General features: G+C 41.5%; 1 protein-coding gene across 2 annotated transcripts in view; it reads right to left on the bottom strand.

Moving 5' to 3' along the window:
• The window catches only part of gpc5a (glypican 5a), a 118559-nt gene extending 97439 nt beyond the window's left edge, over window positions 1-21120 (bottom strand). Inside the window, exons 1-2 of one of the 2 annotated variants that reach the window (XM_084057973.1) lie at window positions 20739-21120; window positions 16126-16287 (exon numbers count right to left, since the gene is read on the bottom strand). In XM_084057973.1, coding sequence (XP_083914099.1) covers window positions 16126-16287; window positions 20739-20892 — 316 coding nt within the window. In that variant the 5' untranslated portion in view covers window positions 20893-21120. Of the gene's footprint in view, window positions 1-16125; window positions 16288-16960; window positions 16982-20738 lie in introns of those variants that run through there. The other variant, XM_084057974.1, reaches the window with a different exon arrangement.
• Between the last annotated feature and the right edge of the window lie 1014 nt (window positions 21121-22134).

The raw sequence follows: 22134 nt of genomic DNA, 5'->3' as shown, positions 1-22134 counted from the left end.
GCACATATGCGTATGTTTGCATGCATGCTGGTGTGCGTGAAGGAGAAGGACAGAATGAAATAGATAGTTTGGGAAGTGTATTCTGCCAAAGCCAGCAGTAAGTCACGTGTCAGCCAAGACTTTAGACCTTTGTATCTTTATTGGTCTGTCCCCCCTCTCCTTGCCAACAACAGCACCACATACAGTACAGCAGGGGACTCTCTCACTAGTAAGCAAACAGCAGTGCCTGTAAGGTAAAAAAAATAAAAGGCCCAAGGATCGATTTTTTGTTCCTTCCATCTTCAATAAGGCACTCATTGTTTTATAACTGAAAACAGTCATCTACACAGAGGTTTTGCAGGAGTGTGTCTCAAAGAAGAGAGGGTTAACTTAGGGCACAGGACCGTGATTTATTCATGGTTGCTTTCAGTTGGGAAGAAAAAGTTAACTAAGCTATAAATGAGTGTTAGGTTTAAGGTCCACACGTTCGTTGTTTAGCAAACGGTATAGCTAGTTGTTATTGTTGTCTTAAATGCAATCAATAACTACCTTTATACTACACCAATTCATTAACAAAATAAGATATTCTGTGGATCTCAGAATCTACATAGAAACAGCATGGCTGGCTCCAATGTGGATCTCGGACTTCAAGTTACCAGCCTGTGACATCAGTCATCTATGACGTAATATATAACACATGACAAATGACTTCAAATGTTGTTTGTTGGTCGATTTTGTACTTTGTAAGTAAAAGTAACAATACCACAGTGTAGAAATACTTCCTTACAAGTAAAAAGTCCTGCATTAGAAATCTTACTTAAGTCAAAGTACGAAAGTAATGGCATCCAAAAATGTTTTTGAAAATAGCAGATCTACAAGCTCAAAACGCATCGCAAACGTCGATTTTCAAATAGACCTGTACTTAGGTACAGTACTTAAGCAGTACACCGCTGCTGATGAAGCAGGTCTGACGTGAGTCACCTGTTGTGTGGCAGATGCCGCGCGTCTCAATTTATCTCTTTCTATCACAACTGTCTCTTTTAGTTGTCTCTGTCTCTCTCTCTGCCTGGCCCTCGCGTTCCTTCTGAAGGCTTAAAAGTCAATATTTGAGGATCTCGATGCAGCTCTCCAATACTTCAAAGAGCTCAGAGTTCCACTGCGATGGCTGACATGGCCTTTAATATGCTGTTCAGGGAAAGAAGGTGGGTGGGTCAAGAAAGCGAGGCACAAGTGCTTCTTGTAATCTTGTAAGAGAGAAGCTTTTGTGTGTGTGTGTGTGTGTGTGTGTGTGTGTGTGTGTGTGTGTGTGTGTGTGTGTGTGTGTGTGTGTGTGTGTGTGTGTGTGTGTGTGTGTGTGTGTGTGTGTGCGCGTGCGTGCGTGCGTGCGTGCGTGCGTGCGTGCGTGCATGCGTGCGTGCGTGGTGGTGGTGGTTGGCCATGCGCATCAGACACACACAGCATGTGTGTGTGCTTAGGTCGATAGTCTGTTCATACACGTGAAAACAGAACTCAGGCACAATGATAGATTTGTGGGGGTGCTGGTGAAATAGAGTGTAGGGTTGTTGGAAAAACAGAGTGCAGGGGTGTTGGTGAAACAGAGGGTATTGGTGTTGGTGAAAAAGAGTTTAAGATGAGGTGAAAAACCCCACAGTAATAGATGGCGCTCTGCTTTTCCACAAGTGTGTAAGAAAGCAGCATCAAACAAAATACCCAGCTTTCAAAGCACTGTGTTTTACTGAGTGTTTTCTGATGTACGGGCAACCATTTCACACTGCAATGTTGATTTCTGATCTATTTGACTGTTTCTTTCTTTCTCTATCTCTTTCCACCTTTCTTAGAACTGCAATGATGGTGCTTGTATGTCAAAGAATGTCACACACTTTTTAAACCTGTAAACCTGTGATGTGAGAGTAAAGTTGAGTTGAGTTGACATAAAGAATACACAAAGAGACATTCAAGGTCGGCCTACACTCAGCAAACTGACTAGTGTTTCATTCATTCAAACATATTAGTTCTTCGAAATGAACTTGGTAACTTCCTTGAATAGATCTGTTCATCATTCGTCATTACAGTTGCAAATGCCAAATTTTGATTGGCTTAGACGTCTCTATCCTCATTGGACTAAACACTGAACAAACTATTGAACGAATCATTTGAACAAAACTTTTTAGTGAAATGTACTGAATGATTCAGTAGTACATTGAAAATAATGATAATTCCCATCATGTTGTCAACCTAGAAAACCAACCGAAAAAAAACCTTAAAAGTCTGCAGCATCTAGGGAAACTCAGAGAAAGTTAGTGCTGACTATGGCGGAATCTCCTACTAGCCAGAAGGTGCTTGCGCAGCCCAAGTGAGCCGGCAGGAGCAGCCTACAGGCAGTGAAACGCCACAATGCGGACCTGCGAGAACACTAAAAGAGTATTCCTCAACTCTGGCTATTACTGGCCTTCCCAGAGTCTCGCCGCTTCACTGACGAGGTGCTATTGCCGCTGGCAGTACCGGGGGTCCCTGATAGCCACCACTGTCGAGCGGGGAAGGGGTCATGACTGACCCAAATAAAGTCACTGCCATAAAAATCTGGCCAGTCCCCCAGAACCCCAGAGATCTGCGCAGCTTTCATTTATCGTAGGTTCATGCAAGACTTCGCAGCTCGCAGCCCCTTACACTGGGTATCACATAATGAACAGGTATGCCACACAGCCTTACAGGAGGCATTCACTGGAACCTCCATCCAGGCATATTCCAACCTGAGCCGTTCATCATGGACATGGGCGCCAGTGACAGGGGCCTGGACTCTCAGGAAGGCTCCTAAATTTCAAAGAGCCTGAAGGACAGCTTGGCCAGAGGCTCAAAACACTGCAGGCTTATGATTTTGAGGTGCACCATCAAGCAGGTCATCCAGTGGTTGTGTTCTAGGTTTTTCGCAGGGTATACCATAATTATTCCCACACGCACTGCATGTGCACGTGTAAATACGTCCACGCGTGGTAGAATGGAATAACCGCTCTATTGTTAAGTTAATGTGTTAATTACTTCGAAACTCCAATGGCCAGCGGTCATTATCAACTCAAGACAATAGCCACACATCACCTCGGACGCCACATTATCACATGAAAAAGCCTATTTGAACTGAAGTCCTACATTCTTGCTGCCCCCAGCCCCTTCTCCTGCATATCAGATACGCTTCCTCGGATGGTTACTGGACGGTATACGATTTCTTTCACAGTTTCTTGGATGGTATACTATGTATATAGCGTAACACGGTAGAACACACCACTGAGGCCATCTCCATTGCAAAGCTGACAGGCTGCCCTAATGGGGCAGGCTGACCGGTGCACAGCAGCACCACTAGTATTGATTGATGGACTTCAAGGTTAAGCAAGATTAGAAAATAAACCAACACCATGCACGATTGTAGTAGCATACAGTAAAAATGAAAGTAAAATTAATTGAAATGGGCCCCTTTTCAGTAGCAAGATATTGAAATATTAAACCAAACAATAATAATTAACTATAGGCTGTAAAATAATATAAAATGTATACACTGACATGTAGTTGTTCACCTGACAGTTGAGGGAGCAGATTCATCTCCCTCACACAGAGGAAGAAACAAGAACAAATTACATAAATTCAATTATGACTGTGGTATCGTGCACAGGCCGGCCAGGGAGCGACGGACAGACTCGAGCCGGGCACCGTTGGATGCGCCTCGCTAGCCCAGATACGGCGAGCCGTGCCCCGTTAGGCGCTGTTGTCGCTTTAAGCCAAAAAGTAACGGCCAACAAAAGCCGCCTGTGTACGCTCTGAGGAGCGCTGTGTCACTGTGAACCAGATTATAATGGTAGCACACTAGCATTGCATCAACGCTGGTTTCAGGTCCGGCAACGTGGAAACGCATGCAGCCCTAAACAGCGCCATCAGGAAAGCGAAAAAGGCCTACACTGCAAAGATGGAAGACCAATGCAATAGTGGCGACATCAGGGGCACGTGGCAGGCGGTACACACCTTGACGGACGGCAAAGCAAAAAACAGAAGTGAAGTGAACCCGCCTGTCTCCCTCCCCAATGAACTGAACACCTACTACGGCCAGTTCGAGACCAGCTCCAACCACGGCAGCCAAGCGGGGCCATCAGCAGCACCAGCAGAGGAAACCAGCCCTCTAACCATCTCGGAGGACGACGTGCGCACAGCCTTCACACGGGTCAACATCCAGAAGGCGGCGGGACCTGGTGGGATTCCAGGCCAGGTCCTTAAAGCATGTGCAGACCAGCTGGCGGGTGTTTTCGCTGTCATCTTCAACCTCTCCCTCTCCCAGGCTGTGGTTCCTGCTGGGTTATGATTTTGAGGTGTTCTTCTCTACTTGCCTACTTGCGGATTATACCAGTGTCAGTCTACCTTATGTGGATTATGCGGTCGACACACACTGACATTTTGCTAACGTCTATAAGTATATCATGCACAGTATACATCTACTGCTATGCTGCACCTTCATATCTTATCTCACGTACCATGTAACTTGTTTTTTTGTCCTCTTGCTTGATCTCCTTACCCCCTTGCCCCCCCCCCCCCCTCTTCTTCTCCCCTTTCTTTTTTACTATGGAAATAACGATACGATGGGAACTATGCACAAAAACGAATTTCACCCACTTTTTTACTTCTGTAAACCTGTGATGTGACAATAAAGCTGATTCTGATTCCGATTCTTGCTAACATCTATATGCTAAAGCTGTACAAGCATATACAATGTTTTTGAAGGCCTGCAGACGATCTTCCCACATCTCATGACATCGATGCTGTTATTATTCTGTTCAGTGAAATGTGCATCTTGTAACTTTACGGCACTCTGCCTGCCATATCAAAATCTTTGACTGTCCCTCCAGAGCATGGGAACTCTCTGATCGCCCCTCCAGAACATGGGAACTTGGGAAGGGATATCAACCCAATCATCAAAAAGGTGAAATGCCCACATAATAGAATAAACACCCTTTTTTGTGAAGAAACGCCCCTTTTTTGACGGCTTAATGAAAGGTGCAATGCCCACATTTTTAAGGAACGCCCCTTTTTCGCAAAGAAACACCCTATTTTTGCCAGCTAAATGTAGGGCTGGCTACCCCAGTCAAAAACAGAGAGAGAGAGAGAGAGAGAGAGAGAGGGAGAGAGGGAGAGAGAGAGTGGGGGAGAGAGAGAGAGAGAGAGAGAGAGAGAGAGAGAGAGAGAGAGAGAGAGAGAGAGAGAGAGAGAGAGAGAGAGAGAGAGATCTACCACAGCTTTACTTGTAAGTGCCAGAGTCAAAGTCAAATCGTAATGTCATAATAAACCTTTCACAGGCTTTCAAAGGCGACTCTGTGTGAAGTTGTTCAGGGATTCCTATGGCTGCCCTCAGGGAGCTGTTACCAGCCAGCCACTAGTGAGGGAGTCAAGAGGGCTGTCAAGACTTGAATAGAAGGCCCGAGGAACACAGTGCGTCAGTGATTACTTTGATGAATTGGATAATTACATTATATTCAAATGGATACCCTACAGCTGTCTAATTTGTCTCCAATGACCAACCCACAAAAGAGGTGCACTGCTTTGTTGATGAAAATTTAATTTCTAATTACAGTCAGCCACCGTAGTCGCTGTGCATGTACGAGTCCCATGTTATGTTGAGTGGAAATAACCACAGAAGAACCAACTGAAGGGAAAAATGCAATATATTTCCAAGGGACTGTCTTGAAGCCTGATATATACTTTGCCAAGTTTTGTCTGGCTTGCCAAAAATGAATAAATAATCCTGATCTTCAAGTCAAACTTTCACTTGAAAATCAGTTATTTTCGGCGAGCATGAAGTCGTACGATGAAGTCTGAATTACGCTTTATTCTGAAGAACCTGCAGGCTGGTGCAATAACAAAATACAGCACATCTGTCACTTGTGCCCGGATGCTAATGCTAAAAGAGGACAATTATGTCATTATATCTGCTATGAGAGGGACACGATGTCTGAGAAGACAGGAGAAAAGGGAAGCTGGTGGAGAGAGGGAAGAAGCAGACCGTGGGCTTGGTGTGTTTAGGATTTCATCGCCTAGACGACTACACCCTAATCCCCGGAGACTCCTTCCTTACTTAGGAAATGCTTCCTTCCTTCAGGGCTGACAGAATAAGTGATTTCTGTTCTCCAGACAGCCACGGTAAAACGGAGAAACCTGTTTTACAAAATGGTCCCACATTTCCACATAAAGTAATATGCTTATTACGGTACAGGTGAACTGAAAACAATAACTAAAAGGAAAAGATTGAACTGAGACAAGGTATAAGTGGTTGTTCCTATGTTCTTGTTAAGTGTAGAAATAATATATACTTGCATCAAACTGCCATGTTGTGCTATGTTTTCACTAGTAACAATTTATTCATCTTCAGCAGTGATTTGATCTAGTGTTACTAATAGGATTTTGTGTAAATAGTAGAGCCTTCTCAATGAAATTAACACTCAGGATAGATGATATTATTATGAGCACTGTGTTGTTGAGATCGCTCAAAACACCGCCGAGCTGTCACACTGTCATCGCTACTGATAAATATAATACATATTGTCGCTGTCGGGTGTAAACTTTGTATGTTGTAACTTTTTAAATGAAATAAAGAACCTGTGATCAATTATTATTTATTCACAAGCTCTTTTTAATACTCTTCCTTTACAAAAGAAAATCGTGAAAAAACATTTAAAAAGTTGAAATATGTAGATACAAGATTTCTACCAGACAGCAACGATACACAGTCAGAATCTCTCTGCACAGATTTGATTACCATCACTTCACTGCACAGCTAAGCACAATGTGTAAAGGGAAAAAGCACAAATAGAAATAAAGACAGAGTTCCTATGTATCAGCGTGTTGCTGTGTATAATCTAATCTTGAGTATGGCCGGAAGACGACAGCCAGCAGCAATAAATCTCCATTTCAAATGGGCACAAGGGAGACACACAATGTAAAGTGCTGACAAGTGATTGTATTTTTAGAGCTCATGTGTATGCAGTACAGCAGAGTAGGGTGGTGTGTGTGTGCGTGTGTGCGTGTGTGCGTGCATGCCTGCGTGTCTGCGTGCGTGCGTGTGATTTCTGACATGTATCCCCTAAGAAACATAAACAAATGCAAAAAAAGGCAACACATGACAGGGGCACACACACGTGCATACACACACACACACACACACACACACACACACACACACACACACACACACACACACACACACACACACACACACACACACACACACACACACACACACACACACACACACACACACATAGATACGTACATACGTACATACATACATACATACATACATACATACATACATACATGCTGTAGGCAACTGGGCATGTGTGCTCACTCCTCTGTCCACCCACACTCTAAGGAAAGAGTTCAATATTTACACTAGAGTGTGAACTGAACTGTAGGAACCAGCTGTAAGTAAACATATGTTATGCGTGTGTGTGTGTGTGTGTGTGTGTGTGTGTGTGTGTGTGTGTGTGTGTGTGTGTGTGTGTGTGTGTGTGTGTGTGTGTGTGTGTGTGTGTGTGTGTGTGTGTGTGTGTGCGCGTGTGTGCGTGTGCTTATTTTTGAGTAAAAAAACACCTAAGAAATAAGTAAGCAAAACAAGTCAATGTCCACCCTCCACAAAGCCTTGTAAAAGAAAGCATGACCACATACATGTAATTAGCTCAAAAGAGTGGTCCCAGGATTAGAAAGAGCTAAGCTAGCTAGTACGTCTAATACAGTAGCTGCTGGCAGAGGAGAAAAACAGACTTGTTGTGGTTAGACTGGCAACATTGTTTCACTGCAGCAGCCCAAATGGCCGGATTGTTGCAGGGTATTGACTCTGAATAATCCAAGCTTCACTCTAAATCCTCATCCTTTAACTTCAAACGCTGTGGAAAGACTTTCAATAGAGTCTGGCAACCGCCCAACTTTCTCTCCATCATTCTCTCATTCTTTCGCTCCTTCCTTTTTTGCTCTCTGTCCTCCCTTGGATCAACTGTCCGGGCTTGAATCACAAAGCCATGCCCATTTCTGTGGGAATCTCGAGGAGGCCCAAGCTCTGGTGGGCAGTCGCTCACACACACACACACACACACACACACACACACACACACACACACACACACACACACACACACACACACACACACACACACACACACACACACACACACACACACACACACACACACACACACACACACACACTCCTCTTGTAAGAAGTGACAACAAAGGAGGCACGGCTGTAGACCTGATGGACAAAGAGTGTTGACTAAATGAAAGGTCCGCATTTCACACAAAAGACCAGAGAGCAGGTTAGTATGGATTTCAAGGCCAGCTGTGTGAAACACTATAAAATCTAACAATCACGTCACTGAAAATATGTTTACACTGATATCTGTGGTACTAATCGTCTATGCAGACCTGGCAAGTTGACAGTGCCATTTAGAATCATTATTAACCGTTGTTTCAAAGGCCCAGAGCTTATCCGGACCACCAAACGTGATTAGGAAGCAGAATGGGTTGAAATCATTAAATTCAAAGATGCCAACATATCCACTGACTTCAGCAATTTGATCTGGCAAACACTTCATTATCCCTTCATCCCCGCCACCATCACTGGCACCACTCTCCCCTCTGCAACAAAAGCTAAGATGGATTTATTCTCTCAGGGGGGGTCACAAATAGAGGTGAAACACCCCAGGAGCCAGAACAGTGCTGCTAATACAACACCTTGTTAATATGTTCTCAAATGTAAGACATACAGTATATCATAGCAAGTCAGCTTTATGGTGTTGTGGAAAGCTTACGCATATAATCTGTCCCTGATATAAATCATTGCTGAAAATGCATAGGCTACCTCTACAGAGGTTAGTGTGAACAAATTAATAAGGCATGCATAAATCTTTACAAAATAGTGGCAACGACAACTCATTTGAATGTTAATTTCAATCTATTCTTTCTAGGCACAAAAAAAATATTAGCATTATGATAAACCAATAAATCCATGTCATTAACGCTGTAGAATTGGGTATTGGTGTCACAACAAGTAAAAACAAGGGGAACAAGAGTCTAAAAGTCCTGCTTGCTCCTAGCACCCCAGGTAGTAGTTTTCAAGATATTGTGTTTGGGAACAAAGTGTTGAACAGACAAGTTTCCTGCGGGCATGGGGTCAAAATCAGTAGGCGTTATTATCCGGGAGCATGAAGGTGCACAGCAAATTCCATGGCAATCCAGCCAATAGTTTTTGAGATATGTTGTTTGGGACAAAAGTGTTGGATGACTGACATTGCCATGCTTAGAGCTCTGATGCTAGTTGAGCTAAAAAATAAATATACCACCCAAAAAATTACAATATAAGGAAACCAACATCAACATGTATGTAAAAGTGGAGTCCTATAAAAGGCAACATACTTTCCCTAACTGAGGCAAGTAGCCAATTTGTGACCAATATAGAAACTTTACTGGAAGAGAACACTGTGTTACTGTAGTCAGTGGTGCAGTACTATTTTAGGTTGGTCACATCTCAGTATCCGTCTTTGTTCAAAATGTACCATCTCATGTTCAGTTCAGACCAAAGATTCGCTATGAAATGAAAACGTTTAAGCTTGATTTATTTTCTGCAAAACAACAATGGTTCCCAGATGCAAGTACGACGGAGCATACATTAAGCATTACAATGTTGCAGAGAGAAATCGGAGCGATCTGAATTTCTCCGAAGACACACTACGGTGAATATGTAAATAAATCACATAACAATTTTACCTGTGAAATCAGAAAGCAGGGTATGATTACTTGCCCATAGCATTCATCCACTTTTCACAACATGCATAGAATAGTTTCTTTTTACTATTGAGCCAACCTTGTGTGTCTTAAACTCAAGCTTCTTAAGCAGAGCTAATATAATAAACAGGCATGAGTAAAACTTGCAACAATCGTTATGTTTAAGTGATCCATTCCATACTAATCCACACACCAATACTTACAATGGTTTTCACAAGTTGCAAATTTACCAACCAAAAAGCAATTAACAAAGAAATGTGACACTTTAAATTCCAAGTTAACATTCCTGTTTAGTTCATTCCCAACAACACTGTAATAAGAATACCAAAATTACAAGGAAGACACTGAGACAGACATGTCCCTTGTTTTAAAGTGTCATTAAGGACTAAGAGAAACAAAATGAGTTTTCCTTATGGAGGCTGGCGTGACAAGAACTGAATTTGAATCAACATTGATTTAATGAATCCAAACTTCTTTAAAGAGTACCTCACATACTGTACAGTACCTCCACCACAACTACCACACACAATTTACTCAATGTATACTTTGTATTGCCTTTTATCCATTGTTTTAAGAGAAATCTTCACTGAATTAAAGCTTTAGCACAACACAATTGGCTACACAGAAACTGCCCTAACGTCTAAACTTGAGTAGACAAATTAGTAGAAGAATGTTGCAACTAAACACTATAAAAACGAACACACTGACTGACATCAAATCAAACTCAGTTCCTTCCTGTCCCCTCAATACAATTTCTTGCTCAAAGCAAAATGCATTGTGCTTCTTTTATTATTCAACCCTTAAATATTTATATGAATATACTATAAAATTCAAATAGTAATAGTGTGTTAAGAGTACTCTAACACACTATTACTTTTCTAAACATTTCTTGAAGGACCCTCTAACAGTTAGAGGGTCCTTGTTAGAGAAATGTTGGAAAATTAAAAAACCTTTTAATTATAATTATCATGTCAGGCAGTACACAGAAAATTCATTGAGCAGGTCCAATGGAACAGTTGGGGGTTCAGTGCCTTGCTCAAGGGCACTTCAGCGAAAAATGATAATTAGACCTATTTCAGAGAGAAAGAGAGAGGGAGAGAGAGAGAGAGAACCAAAATTAAGAGGCAATGAGAGACAGAAAGACAGAAAGCAGACTGGCGGAGGCGGGGAACCACCCACATAGCATTGTACTAAGCAACCATTCAGATTTTACAGAGCCTAAGCAATTAGTCAAGAAGACGCTCCGTCCCTCCATTATAAGGAGAAACTAAGTGTGGCATCATATGTATGGGAAGCACGGAGGGACACAAATGCCTGGCAAAGCACTCTCCCAGATCTTAAGACCAAAGTACAAAAGAATTGTTACGCTGTTCAAGTGACGACATAAAAGAAACACAATTCATGCATTTAATGTGTCTTTCCCATCTAGGCAGGGCTCAGCGATGCAGAATTAATGAGGGTGGATTGTTATTTGACTTCTCTCGTGTGATACGAGGCATCCTGAGGTTTCCTTCCACTAATTCCCATGGAAGAGAGCCAGAGCAGCCACAAAACACGTTGAAAAACAGTACATTATTGCTGCTGTCGGGCAGTTTTGTTTAGTTTAAATTAATGCCCTCCTTTGTCAGTCACACACCATTGCGTAAAAGTAGCAAAAAATGCCGATCTACAAGCTCACAACATGAGCTTATCTGTTATTTTCGCTATTGTTGAAAGGTTTTGAGAACTTTAACCTTTTCACCTATAATTACGTGCCCAAAATAGGGATGGCTGGTTGAAAGTGGTAAAATCTGTCTATGGGTTTTATAAATATTTAAGCAATGAAAAGTATTAACAAGAAGAAGTTGTGACTAAATAATAACTACAATGGATACATTGGAACACAGGTTCGTTTTTTCTATGTCCTGAAAAGTACCTGTTGATGGCCATATACTATACAAGGTTTTCACATGACAGCAACAATATACAAAATATTAGAAAGAAAGAAAGAAGAAATACGAAATATTAGAAAGAAAGAAAGAAAGAAAGAAAAAAGGAAGAAAGAAGTTTGTATTATCTTTCACACCCACACCACACTGCAGTGGGGTGGAGGAAAGAGGGAGAGCTAGTAGGAACGATGGGGGGTGAAGACAAAAACAAAAACATTTACTGGTAGTCTGCAAGCGATTGACAGCCTGCACTCTAATTTGAGAAACAACAGAGAGAACATACAGTATGCTGCGCATTACAACCATGGGAAGGAAGGAGCAGGAGTTAAAAGGGGAAGGCTAATGTACCCATTTGTTATGTGCAAGGCCTTCAATTAGGCATCTTTATTTGATGCAGCTGGAGACAGTGATTCAGCGCCAGGACAAGAGCAGAGAGCGATGGAGAAATAGAGAGGAGGGAGCAGGGTGGGAGGGAGAACACAGACAAGACAGATAACAGCCTCAGACACTAGAGATATTAAGTTAGTCTATAAAATGCTCCTCCAAGTGGTTCTCCAAGGGGGGTTTACAAAACTCTCACAGTTAATGCTCATCATGAGTGGGTAACAATGAAAAGCACCACCATGAATCTCCTATATTATGTAAAAGAAAGAAAGAAAACATACACACATGAATCTTTAATAATAATAAAAAAGACTACACTGCTCTCATTTTTGCATTTCTGAGCACTGTGCCACAGCATTTCAATATCTTGTCCTCAAATGAACTGGACAACCATCAAAGTCATTTCACATCCAAGACATATCTGGGCAGTTGAGGTGATAAAAATAAAAAGTTGAATAAAGATACTGGTGGGATACTGTCAAGCAGATGCCCTTTCATGCTTTTGAGCATATAACCTCCTTTATTCCTATCTCTCTTGGTCAGTCAGCATGTGTGTCCCCAGACAGTATTTGTCTTTCATGTGTCTTAAAGGTTCCTGCACATTGTCCACACAAAGCACAAATATGTGGCCTGCTGAGTGGGGCTTCAGGGGAGTTCTTTTTTCTCCCACTAAGGTTTGCCTTTCATCCATGGCAACCGAATTGCGCTATCCCAGAAACCCTGCAGAGCCGGAGTCAAACACTACCCAGGACTTGCTATGAATCAACTGGCATGATGACTGAGAAAGTGTCTACGTCAAACACAATAATAATCGTGTGAAGCTATGAACGAATGGGATCAGGGAAATGTCTTCCTTTCCTTTCCTAATGCTTTATATTCTGTAAAACTGCACGAGGAATCTGTCAAATTAACAATAACTTTTATCCGCAGACAGTTCTTCATTTTTCTGTCTTATAAAAGGGCCATGGATTATGTAATGGCTGTGTGGATATGGTCATTTCTCATGCAGCAGTCAGTAGCTACATGTCATGTTGCACCCAGAGGACAACTTTAACAGTCAGTGCACTGCAGGCACACACACACATACAGTATACACACACACACACGTACGCACGCACATGCACGCGCACATGCACACACACCCACACACACACACACCCACACACGCACACGCACACGCACACGCACACGCACACGCACACACAAACACTTTGAATTTATTTTGCATATCTAAGTACTGTATTGACACACAATTGCTGTTGCAAGGGCTTTGAGTGCCAGTATAACTGTAAAGCATAGATGGTGGAGGAAGACATCCATGTTTGTTCACTAACAGGAGTAGTTGCTGACAAGGAATTCCGTTTGGTTTGGCAGGAATGCACACTGCCAGCCAATCCAGTGGTGAACCTACATGACTGCTGGTCTTCTTCTTTTTTTTGCAGTACTTTCAAACAGCAACCCATTCCTATAAAACCAGTTTGACTGTTACCCAAAGTGTCTATTTTGTAGCCTAGAAAACTGAAACTGTTAGGATTTTCCGGTGCATGTTTAGGCTTTTATGGAAGACATAAAAAATAATAGGCCAATGTGAAAAGGGTGCCATTTGTTCAAGGGCTTTTCACTGCAATCGGACACTGCATTCATGATTTGAGGCATTTGGTTCCAAAAATGTGTTTTGCAAAATTAGACCTGCTGGTGGCGCTATAACAGGCCAATGTGAAAAGGATGGCATTTCTTCCTCAACCTAATAGAAATGTGCGTGAAATTTCACGGAAATCACATGCTGCGTTCATGATTTGAGGCATTTTGTTCCAAACGGACCAATCCTTCAAACTTTGGAAGCCAATATTAGGCAATCAGGATGGAATATGTCAAATCGGATAAATCTGTGTTGATCACATGACTATAGAGATACTGTGTACCGATTTGTGTGATGTTTGGACAAAATCTGTAGGAGTAGTATCAATAAATGTGTTTTGCACATATCGGCCTCCTGGTGGTGCTATAAAAGGCCCATGTGAAAAATTTGGGGCAGAGGTTCTGCTCTGGCATCCAGGGAGTGTGTGTGCACATTTTCGCTGCGATCAAGCCAACGGTGCGAGAGATTAGCTGTTCACAGACACACACACACACGGACGGACGGACGGACGGACAGGGGGTAAAACATACTCTCGCCATGCCTTTCGGCCTGGCGGAGACAACAATACTGTTTATTGGTTGTTAACCACTTAAGTGTGGCCTATCATCGTACAAATAGCAAAAATAGCGGATCTACAAACTCACAACGCATCGCATTGAGACACTTTGTGAGTTTGTAGATCTGCTTTTTTCTTTTTCATCATTACTAATATGAAACCTTTTGAAAGATTTATGAATTTCCCCAAAATAGTGACAACAGGGTTAATGTGGTTAAATATGTCCTTCATTGACAGACCATTAAATTATTTTTCGTAGTTTCGTTTGAGTAAGGGGCAGGAACAAGATTTTCTCTTACCCGCTCCTTTTTGGTCATGGAATGTGTTCATTGAGTTGTTTTGAATGTGAATTGCTATGCATTTCCATGAGCGGAACAAATATTGAAATGAAATGAAATCCACCTGCACTACATAGCATACACAAACTCACAGTTTGGCTGTTAGTATGAGTGCAATGAGAGACAACAGGCTCTATAAACTCCAACCAAAGATTCTGACCATGAATTCAAATTCCAGAGTGGACACATGAAGACATCAGAGAGCAAACACAGGGCTATGCCCCAGTAAAACCTGAGTTAAAAACACTGCATACACAACTCTCCTACAAATCTTCTGAGTTCAGTAGGTGGAGGATAACACTATATCTTTAAACTGAGAGAGATCGTTAAAGTGAATTGGTTTAATGATACGTCTCAGACTGTATGTAGTCATAAGCTCTGTATTCAAAGCCCACCCATTTCAGATATCATATGACAGCTCTTGGGCCTGACTGGGTGAGCTAACCTACACAAGGCAGGGAGAGCACACAGACAGGGGCATGTTTTCGCCTGCAACCCTACTGTCACTCATTGCTAAAGAGCTACGGGATGGAGAGAAGACTGAAAAAAGGGAATGAGGTTAAGACCATAAGGAATTTGGGGGCTGATGACCACTTTGGCGTGCAAGCCTGTGTATAGCTTAACCCAAACTAAGCAAACCAAATACGTAGGAGGCATCATACTGATGGTGATGATGATGATTATGATCATCTGAGATTACTATAGTTAGGAGAAATTTGAGAAATCTAAAGTGGATAAACAACGCAGAGCAAGAGGGCTCAGTTCTCCGGCATATGAGCCTATATAGACTTTTACAAAGATGTTTGCATCTGGACAGGATAATTACTTTGTAGCATTTGGAATATAAGAAAATGGTGCTATAAATAATTCATACAGTTTGCTTATCTTCTATTCACGTGTCCTAATCTGTAAAAAAATATATATATACCTGTATATTTTATTCTGGTTAGGACATATTTGGGTATCGCCCACAAGTGTAGATGATATTATCTACACTTGTGCTCCTCAATATCACTCATCCACCCCCTACAGAAGGCCTCCTGGGCCTCCTACCACCACAGCCAAGCTATCTAATCTCATGATCAGAGTGTTAGTGGCAGACCTGCAAGGAAGACAGACCCGCTCTGTTTGTGCTGAAGTGTAGCCTCACTGCACACACGTGCACACGCAAGTGTGTGTGCACGCGCGCGCGCGCACACACACACACACACACACACACACACACACACACACACACACACACACACACACACACACACACACACACACACACACACACACACACACACACACACACACACACACACACACACACACACACACACACACACGCAAGCAACTGACTGGCCAATGACTCTGACTACACCAACAATGATCCTAAACCATGATGGCAGACAGACATACATACAAAACACCTACACAACATCTGGACACATGCAATTATCTTTCTAAACAGTCATGCACTTGTATAAACACACACAAATAAATCCTCACCTTGAAAAGCAGCCACATTGCGCGAGATGAGGAACTTGAGGCTGGAACTGGAGGTCTGGAGAACGTTCTGGAGGTCTCTCCTGGCTGCCACTTGGTACTTCTCCTCCATCTTTTTAGTGCAGCAGGTCAAGTTCTTGGACATGCATACCTGCAGGTCTGACCCTGAGTTTCAATGAAAGGTAATCACGTATTAGTTTGACACATTATGGCCACGCTGTTAATAGAATCAAAAAATAATAATAGAAGAACATTGGCAAAGTATGTGTCTGATAAACTATAAGGCAAAACACATTGATTATACATTTAGAGAAAGTTCAAATTCCGTTTAAATAGGGTACAAAAGGAGTCATTCGCATTTGGATTCTTAAAATTTGATGCCGTAAATGTCTGTATTGGTGACAATCAAATCCATTAAGTCATGCGTAGAATAGAATAGAAGTATTTGAATTGAATAGCTTTGGGATATTTGAACAGTAAAATCCCATTCATTTACTGTATCTGTGACGGGTGTACAAAGTGCACCAAATGGACCCTTATGGTCCTTAAGGGTCCATCTGGAGTTACATTTTACTGTGTGGCCAAACATTTCCTATATTCCTATATCCTGAATTTCCTATATACAAAGCTAAGCTTAATGTATACTCTGTACAACGGTGATGTTGAAAATGAAATTAAACTAATTCAAACTAAATCAGGCTCTAGAGACTGTATGGCGTTGCAGTGGACTGGGTATACCATAAGCTTTTAGAATTGCACAAGTCTGAACAAGTCATGCAAGTGCTGAAACGCTAAAACAGCCAGATTTGAGAGGATATCAAAGTCAAAATGTTATCACCTCACCAAGTGATGTTTCAGATTTTTCCACTGCATAGAAATGTAAGCAATCTGCACACATAGGGGACGATCAAAACATCTTAAAGGGGGATGCAAAACTTTGAAAATACTCCTCCTCAGACATGCTGAGGCAAAGTGTAAAGAACTGTTGCCAAAGACACTATCAGCGCCATGTGAGGTTCAGTGCAGTGGGAACAGAGCTGGTGATGGCACATGTTGAGGAATTCTAACTCTTCTAGATAAGGAAACATAAAAGCAACACAGGTCTTGCTTTTTTAACCTAAACGCTCCCCGGAATTACTTCCATGTCAATATCAAAGACCGTTTTCTCTCAAGGTGACAGACTGGCCTGTTGTTTTCACCTTAACAGGATTCAGTTATTTATTTCAGGATAGTTCTGACTCAGTGGTCCAACATATTAGTGCCCAACCATTGTTGAAGGAAACAAAAGTTGAAAAAAGTATATTTCTATGTTGTTTGTGGTTAGAATACTACAAGCATTCCAGCTTCATCATCAGTTCAGTAACAGAAGTTTAGGTGCATGGGACTCAACAACCTGCTAAGACACGGTCATAACCAAATGATTTAAGACCCTATTGACAGCTGGTTTAACAAATTGAAAAAGCTCCATATACAGCTGTCAAAGAGATTGAGGGCTAGAAACAATGATTTTATCACACACCTTCCACCCCATATTGAACTAAGGCTTACACATATGATTGACAGCACAGGAAAACCCCGTTGCTACAAAGACAAAAGAAAGCCCAATTGAACTTTTCCTAAGATTACTGTACTACAGACACCTGTAAATCCTTCTGTAGGCAGATGATCGTGATCAGTGCTATATTTACAAAAGACCAAATGACGTGTGTTCATAGGAAAGATCACCCCTCACCCATACCAAAACTCCATGGTCAAACACAGTGGAGGTTGGGTAATGCTGCCTGTGGGGTTGCTTTGCAGCTTTTCTGGCACGATGAAATCCGAGGATAGTCAAGGCATTTTGGAGTAACATGTTCAGTCTAGTGGCAGAAACTGGGTCGCTGTTGGAGATGGTTGCATTTTCAGCTGGTCATCCCTAAACATACGTCAACAACTACTATGATTTAAGCAGAAATGATGGGCTCTTCAAGAGGGAGCAACCACTAATCCAGATCTCACTACAATTAAAAAAAAGAAAAAGTCCCAACCAGTGGAAGGTCTGTAAACACCGGAGCAGGGTGGTACAGTTGCAGAGGAACTGCCTTTCAACTAGACTAGAAGGCACAGGGTTCATGTCCTGTGTTTGCACTGGACAGGCCATACCTTGATCAAGGAAGACTCGGAAGAATACAACTGAATATCTGAAACAATGAGATCCCACTAGCACCTTTCCAACTTCACCGCCACAAACAAAACAGCGTCCAGATTTAAATCCCAGACGTTAAGGTTCATTTAAAATGTTGGGAGTGATGATGGTGGCCTTGCAAGGGGATATTTAGAGGTTTAAGAGGCATTTGAGGGTTTTCAGTCCGTCAGATATGTTTCCTCACAGCAGCAGAGGAAGGGGTGATGAAGTAAAAATGGAGTGGCTTGTGTTTGGCAGTCAGCATATTTTACAGTTATAGCTTTTCTTTCCAAGAGAAGAGGCTAGACAGCATGCGACCACATATCAACCAGATCTTCCCAAAAAGTCCAGACATTTAAAGCCGTCATTGGCAATGGACACTTGCCAAAGTTTGTTTTTTCACTCATCCTTCTCTGGAAAAAACAATAGTATTACGAATGAGAAAACACCCATTCAATACAAACGTATAAGCATTATTATGTGGTGTATATTATGTGCAATGATCAGCAAGTGTAATGATTCACTTCACACAAAATTATTCCAGCACAAGCCACTTATCCTCTGCTTTGGAAATCCAAAGCACTATAGAGTTGTTTTTTCTTCTTCACCTCACCCACCACCACCAAATGTGTTGTAGGGTAAATTCTTACCACATTGAGCAGCAATTCCCACTATCAACAGTCAGTGTAATTGATGGTCTACAGTTGGACACATCAGCTACATAAAACAGTGGTTCTCAACCTTTTCAGGCCGCGACCCCCCCCCCACCCCCCCCCCCCCAAAAAAAAAAGCTCCTGGAATTATAGGCATTACATTTTTTTGCCTCTTTCTTATTACTTTTGATGCAGTAATGGTCTTATTATTTTATTTCTTTTTTTTTTAGGTGTTACAAAGGTCTTAAAGGTCCTTAAAGTGTCACTTCACTGTCATCTGGGGACCCCCCAACATCATGTGGGTCCCAACCCACAGGTTGAGAACCACTGACATAAAGTAAGGCAAATATTTGCCTTTATACTGATGCTAGCCTAGAATATCACTGTTAAACTTGATTTGCTGTTGTAGGGGTGAATGGAAATGTATCTCAATCATATACGCAGGGATATGTTTTGGCACATGATGACGTGCACTGGATGAAGACAGAAAGACAACCTTCACCTTCAAGCTGAAGATAACTCCTAGTTGCTGGTGCCATTATGAAAGGTTCGAAATGCACACTTTCAGACTAATCACATAAATCCTATTTGTAATTTGTAATAGCCTAAGCTAAAATGTATCTAGCATATTCAAAATGTGGGATATTTAAAATCTAGCAAATAAATAAATACTATACTCATACTATGCTAGCTAGTAACAGTCTAATATGAAGGGAAAAAGGTGTTTTCGTTTATAGGCCTATAGGTTTCAAAATTGTTATATTGCCTCGTAAGTGGTAGACTCTTCAATCTACCAGTGGTTCTCAACCAGTGGTCCTTCAGGGGGTTCCAGGTGGTCCCCAGCTAAACGATGTAAGAGTTGGTAACCAAATGGACCCTGACCCTTATTAGATCTTAGATCTCTTGAGTGTAAAATGAAACCAAATGGACCCATAAGAGTCCATTTGGTTTTACACTCTCAAGAGTTAGATTATTGCTAAACATCTGCATTACTTAATTTACAAGAAGTCTACACAATTAGAGAATGTAGAAGAGTTGTTATTTTCATCAATGTTTGCCTGTTATTATCTCTCCTAATGGTATAATAACATCAATACAGCATGGAATTGTGGACAAAATCTTATCCAACAATAACAAAAATATTCTAAGTCTTGGGTCTGAGTGTCTAAAATCTCATCAAATGGTGGTCCGTGGCTCAAATGCCCAATAAATAATGGACCTTGATATGAAAAGGGTTGAAAATCACTGATCTAAACAAAAAGGTAAAAAGAAGAAGAAAGTCCTCACTTTCTTCCTTTCCTCACAGCAGCAGGAAAATCTCATTTACGGAGTTGCAATATTACAGTAACACAGTGGTACTCAACCTGCGGGGGTCCCCCAGGGGGGTTCCCACATGATTTTTTTTTTTTTGGGGGGGGGGTCCCAGATGACTGTATAAGTGACAATTTAAGGACTTTTAAGACCTTTTTAATACCTAAAAAGAAGAAATTAAATGAAAAAATACCATTACTGAATCAAAAACAATCAACAAACTATACTATAAAAACAGGTTGAAAATATCCGATCTATAAGCTCACAACGCGAGGCGTTGTGGGCTTGTAGATTGGCTATTTTTTACAATATTTATCTGTGGAACCGAGTCAAACTTAATGTAATGCCCCAGTTCAAATATGATTATTTTGGGGGGTCGCGACCTGAAAAGGTTGAGAACTACGCAGTAACACATCGAGTGACGCTAAACTCAGTCTCACGTATAGCCTGGGGGTGCAGTTTTGCAATTCAATCCACCATATCCATACCTGATTTTGGCTTTAAAGGCAATAATTTGATCGGTCCTATTTGCCTGAGCTGGAAAACTTTGCGCACTTCGTCGCAGCTGCTTGGGCTTCCAAAACTTAATCCAGTGCAACAACAAGCCAGGAACAAAATGCAGTTCAACTCTTGCAAACCCATTATAAAATCCCGATTTACAAAAAAAATAGTTTTAAGACGATGATCAAGCTCTTTCAAACCATATTTAATTGCTCAGAGGCTACTCAGGTGAGTCCCACATTTCCGATGTCACAGATCACCATAGGCTATTATAGAGTGGTTTAAGGAAAGTATCCCAGATTCTTCAGTAGGTTAGATCTCTGCATTCCAGTCATATGGAAAGTTGGTGCAGCGTGTTGTCAGAGTCAGACATGCTCTCCAAATTGGTCTGGTCGAGCGGCTGAGGCGGTTCCATGAATACCAAAACGCTCGCCCCAAAACAGAGTCACCCCGGGGCAAATCCGGCAGTATTCACCTGGTGTTCCTAAACGTAACTTCAGTAAACTACGCCTAAACCTAACCTTATTTCTGAACGTAACCTCAGTAAAAAACGATGCCAAAACCTAATCTTATTCCTAAACTTAACCTCAGTCAAACTATGCCTAACTATTTATCCTCAGTAAAACACGAATACAAGAACCGCTGGTCCGCGCGAATAAATGGGGGCGAGCGTGTTTTGGGGCGAGTCTTCGGTTACCGGTTCCATACCTGCGGGCTTTTTTAGTCCCCTCGCTGTCTACTTGGCCTGCAGCTCCATAGCGCCATCTAGTGGATAAATCGGTAAGTGCTTCAGATGACAACATTACGCTTATAAATTGTATTGTTTTTTTTATCAGTGGTGTAAAGTAACTAAGTACTCAAGTACTGTACTTAAGTACATTTTTTTTACTTTCATCAGTATTTATAATTTTCAATACTTTTACTTCTACCCCACTACATCACAGATGAAAATATTGTAGCCTACTTTTACTCCAATACAATTATTTGAAAACTTTAGTTAGGCTACTGGTTACTTTGTAGATTTGTATTATTACAAAACACACTAACCACTTCAGCCCTATATATATTTCTTCCATTTGAAAATAGCATATTTACAAGCTCACTATGTGAGCTTATAGAGCTGCTATTTTCAAAAGATTAGCATACATTTTATACATTTGAAAACTGGTGAAACGGGACATTCTGCATAATGAGTAGGCCTACTTTGCTACCTTCGTTACATTTTGATACCAATACTTTTACTTGTAAAAGTATTTCTACATTGCACTACTTTTACTTAAGAAATTGCGTACATTTTCCACCACTGTGTTTTATTGACATAAAATTTATACAAGACCACATAATTTGTAGGCCTACATATCTGTCAAAAGGAAAAAACACAAA

The sequence above is a fragment of the Gymnoscopelus microlampas genome (genome assembly GCF_963454915.1).
Source record: "Gymnoscopelus microlampas genome assembly, chromosome: 1".
In the NCBI taxonomy this organism is placed as follows: domain Eukaryota; kingdom Metazoa; phylum Chordata; class Actinopteri; order Myctophiformes; family Myctophidae; genus Gymnoscopelus; species Gymnoscopelus microlampas.
The sequence above is the reverse complement of the archived record's forward strand: the minus strand, read 5'-3'. Positions and strand labels throughout refer to the sequence as shown.